General features: G+C 38.6%; 1 protein-coding gene across 1 annotated transcript in view; it reads left to right on the top strand.

Moving 5' to 3' along the window:
* LOC132061206 (asparagine synthetase [glutamine-hydrolyzing] 2-like) overlaps positions 1-1,919 on the top strand; it is an 18,253-nt gene extending 16,334 nt beyond the window's left edge. Inside the window, exons 7-8 of the mRNA XM_059454060.1 lie at positions 881-966; positions 1,613-1,919. Coding sequence (XP_059310043.1) covers positions 881-966; positions 1,613-1,919 — 393 coding nt within the window. The remainder of the gene's footprint in view (positions 1-880; positions 967-1,612) is intronic.
* Positions 1,920-6,000: the final 4,081 nt, after the last annotated feature.

Raw genomic sequence — 6,000 nt, 5'->3', positions numbered from 1 at the left:
CCCCCTGTTCTTTTTGGAAGTGAAAAAAGGCTTTTTGGTGTGTTAAAAGTTTTTCATCACAGAAAGAAAAAGCCGTAAGGAATACTTAATCCCAAAAACCCAACCCCCCCCATTTTAAATTACTAATAGCCCCGGTACCATATCAAAGATTATCACCAAAATTCGACAAATGTATCTGGCGAGGTTATCGTCATATAATTAGTCCATCCCAAACTGCATTCATCGAGGGTAGGAGTATTATTGACAACATCTTATTCAGTCATAAAGTCTTGAAATGGTATACTAGAAAAGGCCTATCTCCTAGATGTGTAATGAAAGTGGATCTCAAGAAAGCATATGACTCTATAGAATAGAGTTTCTTGAAGAAATTGTTAGCAGAATTGGGGTTCCCTTATAAATTCTTGGATGGGTAATGGAGTGTGTGTCCTCTGTCTCATACTCTTTGACTCTAAATGGGGGCCTTTCTAGCCTAATGTCCCCCTATCTCTTTGTGATTGCAATGGAATACCTACAGAGAGAACTGTCCATTTTTAAATCGCGTAAGGATTTCAAATATCACCCCAAGATGCAGAAAGCGGTGCATATGTCTGCCTTATACGCACCCACCAAATGACTTACAATGTTCCTCCGCAGATATCAAGTCTCATTCAATTATTACGAGAGTGCTTTTGAGAGATTTTTGCATTCTTCGTTGGAGGCAAACAATGACAAAGAGCTCGATTAGCATGATTTGTTATCGGTTCGAACTAAAGCAGGAAATTCTAGATACTTTAGGGTTCAATGAAGGATAAATACCTTTTAGATATCTAGGAGTTCCCCTATCCTCCAAGAAACTTACCATTGCACAATGTTCCCCCCTAATGGAGAAAATTACTGATAGGATGAGATGTTGGTCAGCAAAGCTTTTGTCATATGCTGGAAGGATCCAACTAATAAAATCTGTGGTCTTTGGGGTACAACTGGCTGGTAATAAATTTTTGTTCTTACTAAAGAGGGATATTTAAGATGATAGATAGTATCCGTAAGACCTTCCTCCGGACGATCGGGATCTCCTTAGAAAATCGGGTCTCGTAGGCAAAGACGTGTACCACCAGTGAGTCAGCTGTGGGCAAAATATTCGAACCGTACTTACGGGAGCAGCCGTAATCACCGAAACAACTATGGGTTGTGCATTCCAAGAAGGACTGTTTGTGGATAAAATGGGTTCATGAGTATTATATGAAAGAGGAGTCAGTGGAATCAAGTACCATCCCGGCAAATGCAACCTGGGTGGTAAGGAAAATCTTGGAGGCCAGGAAATACATTTTGCAGGCTAGCTCTAACCAGGACACTATTACAATAGTTTTAAATACAATGGTAATGCAGGGCACATTTTCAATCAAAAAACTGTACATATACCTCTTACCCCAATACCAAAGAGTGAGCTGGAAGAGCATCACTTTCCAGCAGAACATCCACCCAAGGCATAAGTTTACACCGCGGGTTAAGGCTAGCGAAGATTAGCCAGCAGCTGATAGATTGCGTAAGAAGGTGGGATCCTGTGTCCCTATGAATTATATTTTCTATGACTCTGCAGTGGAAACACTTGATCGTTTGATGTTTGATTGCCTAGTTACACAAGAACTTTGGAGCAGAATATTGAGATGGTTGGGGATTATAGACCTATTGAATGCTGGCAGGAAGAGCTACAATGGGCTTGTAGGTGGGCAAAAAAGAAGACTGGTAAAGGGGCAATAATCAGCTGTGTGTTTGCAATGGTGGTATCTATTATATGGAGGGAGATGAACAACATGAGATTCAAAAATGGGCAGTTCCAGAGTGAAAGATTATGCAGAGAAATAGCAATTTACATTCACATCATAGGTAGACACCTGCGGAAGTGGAAGAACACACTAGATACACTCAATCATATGCCTTGAAGACTACCAGAAGCTAGCAAGAGGCAGATTTTTGTGCTTTGAGTCTATATTTTTTGTTTTGAGCTAGGTCTGAGATATCTTGTTAGTATGAGCGGCTGTAATTGAAAGGATAAGAGTAGGTAAGATAGTAAGGTCATAGCTTATTTGTTTGTTTTTACAGTACTTTGAGAAGTAGGTGGTCAGCTTCTACTTGGGATTATAATTATTCACTTAGTATCAATACAATAGCTTGTTTACCAAAAAAAATGACTTTTGGGTAAACTATTTTTATCATAAATTCATCAATTCTAAGAGGTTCGGATGGTCATTTAGAATTTGTGTGTATAGTCGGTTCGGTTCCCAATGCACTCGGGTGCATTTTGGGACTTGGGTTGGAAAGTTAGTTTTGAGGTATCGGGGGTTGACTCGGTCAACGAGACATCCGTTGGGACTTCTGAGGCCACGAGTGCGTTTGTAGCGCATTTTTATGTATAGTTGCATATCTAGTTTGTGAGCAGATGGTCTCAGGTGATGGTCGGGATTTCGGGTTGAATTAGGGAAACTTGTGTAATTTTCTGGTGTCTGGTGCACCATTTTAGCGGTACCGCTTTAGTGGTGGCGCTGCCACTATAGTAAGTATTTTGGGCAGGATCGTTGAAGCGGAACCGCCGGAGCGGTAAATGGACCACGGGAGCGGGTGACGGGCAGTTAGATTCATTAAATGTGTATTAAAGGCCCTAAGTTGTTCATTCAATGCCATCTCGACTTTAGAGCTTTTTGGGAGCATTCAAGGTTGTTCTTCATAGAGAATCATTGTGGTAAGTTCATTCACCTTCCTTTCCATTCCATGTTCCTTTAATCACCTTAGGAATCTATTAAACATGCTAGTTCATTAAGAAAATGAGGATTAAAAGAGGATTTTGTGGGTTCTTTATTCTAGGCTATTAAATCTCGAATTAATAATTGGGTTAGCTCCTTTAAGCAGGGAATTGATGATTAAATGTACTATTACATGATTTCTTCATTGTTAGTATGTAATTTATGAAATTGAAAGTTAGGGTTCATACCCAAATTTGGGGGTTTTGGCTAGAATCAGAATTTAAGTGATTTGTTAGTTCTGCTAGCTTATAATTGATGGAAATTGATCACCTAGAACATTAACTTCATGTTGAGACCTATAGATTCCTAATTTCATCTTTTTAGTTCATAAACCCCATTTCATGGGTTGGGATTTGGGTCTTGAATAGAAGTAAGGTTTGACTAATGATTCTAATTTCAGAATTCGGTTATGATTAGACTTCCATTATCACGAGGCTCGAAGGAAGGGCAAGACTAAGGTTTGACTACTGGAGACTTTGTTGTTCAGCTTTCCAAGTGGGTTACGGTTTACCTTATGGTGAGACTTCGATTAGCGAAGCGTATGTTTCGATGATGTTGTCGGAGAAGGCATGTAAACCTTCGGGTATGAAGTTGGGTTGGATACTTCCTTAGGTTGGGCCTTGTTGAATGATTTGGGAGCTAGCCACCCCGTTGCGTTGTTGACTTATCTTGTTCTATTTACTTATTGACTCGTTACCACGTTAAGACATTGGACATTAATGATTAGTGATATATCATGATTATGATATTGCGGTACCTAACTTTGATTTGATATTGATATGAGAATTTTGATTCTACAGGGCTTATTCAGTAGCCTTATTATTGATATTACTTGTGTACTATGTGTGGTACTGTTTGGGATTGAATTTGTTATTTGATATTACATTGCATTGTATTCATACTCATTTTCATAATACATTGATATTGCCTTATTTTGGTGTTGAGGATGGAAAGTGAGAAGGAAATACAGATGCATTGAGATATATTTGATACGAGTCATCTCTGGCTGTGTGCGGAGTGACCGGTACTATTCCGAGACTTATTGTATAGCGAGTCATCTCTGGGCTGTGTGCAGAATGACTAATATGAGGCTTATTGGTTGGAAATGAAATCATCTCTGGGCTGTGTACCGAGTGACTGGTACATGGACTTCACGGGTCCCCCATGGGTTGTGCTACCGAGATGTGATGTTCCATCGTCGGAGTACATGTGTACAGTGCATATGCATTGCATTCATCATTCATACATTGTTGCACTGGATGGTACCTCTTGGTTTTCTGTGATATGATTGTGATATATTGGTTCGAATTGGTTATACTGAGACTTGGCATAGTTGGGTTTAGATGCTATAACATAGTTGACGACTTGTACCATGGTTATTGATTCGTGTTGACTTGTGCCTTGTTGTTTTACGTGTTTTTCTTGCTTTGTTGTCTTTATATACGCTAGCTAGTCTTTGCCGGCCTATGATACTACCAATACTTGTTGTTTGTACTGACCTACACTTGTTGCATTCTTTTATAAATGCAGAGTACCAGGTTGGATCTACTTCTACCCCTCGGGGATGATTATCGAAGTTCTTTGTCGAGTCTATCCAGGGTGAGCATGAGGAAGTTCGTTGACCGATGACTCTTCTTACTATTTATGTCTTAGTTCTATTTCGAGACATCATTTTGAGACTTTATGTATTATTCAGACTTGTAGTATTGTAGAGTTCTTGTATGACTATTCCAGATACTGGGGTTGGATTCTTATTACTTTCGCATTTCCTTATATTATTATCATGAGACTTACGTTATTCTATTTTCTTCCGCTTTACTTATGCTTTGTGATTGTTGGGATAAGGGTTCACCTACCGAGGTGGAAAAGGTAGGTGCCTGCACGACTTAGTAAAAATGGGTCGTGACAGTATCAGCATCCTGTAGGCTCATTCTAATAGAATTGTGCTGAGGATGTAAGCAGAAGTCATACAGATGAGATGATCTTAAACAAGCTACACAAGGGTGATCATTCCACTTACAATGCAAAAGTTCCAAGTTGCAAGTTATTCTATTGCCTGAAGGAATATTTATTGATTTGAAGACATTGCACTTGGTGAGAGCTTTGAGGTGTTACACAGATGGAATCAAATCAAGGCAACTGAATTAGTTGCATAGATTTAGCTTTACCTTTTCATTTTATTTTCTGTTTTTCTATAGTTTTCTGTACTTCTAATGTTTTGTCCAGAACTGTAGATACTAGATTTTATTCTTCTTTTTGCTTGTACAGACTGCTTATTCTTTTCCTTAATAAACTCATCACTATTTAATAGTTGTTTTGCTTAAAAAAAATAAAAAAGAATTCTTAATTTTTTCCTTCTCTGAAATACAATGTTGCTTCTTTCTTTTTTACTTTCTCTCTCAATCAATAAAAATTATCATCTTTCTCATCTCATGTTCAGTAGATGCAAGTTGCAAAAATGAGAATGCTTAGATGGAGGTGTGGGCATACTAGGAGAGATAAGATTAGGAATGAGGATATCAGGGATAAGGCGGGAATGGCCTCCAGGCTGGACTAGATGAGAGAAGCGAGACTGAGATGATTTGGACATGGAAAGAGGAGATGCGCAGATGCCTAGCGAGGAGGTGTGAGAGGTTGAATGTTGCGGGTACAAGAAGAGGAAGAGGTATCTTTGAAGAAGTATTGGGGAGAGGTGATTAGACAAGGCATGGTGCAATGTCAGCTTACCGAGGACATGATCTTAGATAGGAGAGTATGGAGGTCACGAATTAGGATAGACGGTTAGTAGGTAGTTGAGAGTTGTCTAACTTTTTGGCGCTATTAGGCTTGGTGGTAGTCTAGAGCATCTTTTATGTCTTGGTATTAGCCTTATTTATGCAGTTTCTTGTTTTTGATATCTATTATTATTTGTTGTTTATTGTATTTCGAATACCGCACGATTTGGTTGTTGTTGTTGTTCTTTTTTGGAATGCTCTGTACTGCTTTTCTTATTAGTTGCCATGTTTTCTTCACTGTCATATTTCTTTTTACATAACTACTTTGATTTGTTGCACTTGAGCGAGGGTCTTTTAGAAAGAACCTTTCTACTTCCACTTGCAGGTATCCTTGCAGGATGAAAACTCTTTAAACGCTTTAATATTAAGTGTTAAATTATTGCAATACTAGTCCAACTTAAGCAATTCGAATATTATTAATTTAAAAAGGATACAGATAAATCATAATA

The sequence above is a fragment of the Lycium ferocissimum genome, chromosome 6 (genome assembly GCF_029784015.1).
Source record: "Lycium ferocissimum isolate CSIRO_LF1 chromosome 6, AGI_CSIRO_Lferr_CH_V1, whole genome shotgun sequence".
NCBI classification, from domain to species: domain Eukaryota; kingdom Viridiplantae; phylum Streptophyta; class Magnoliopsida; order Solanales; family Solanaceae; genus Lycium; species Lycium ferocissimum.
The sequence above is the reverse complement of the archived record's forward strand: the minus strand, read 5'-3'. Positions and strand labels throughout refer to the sequence as shown.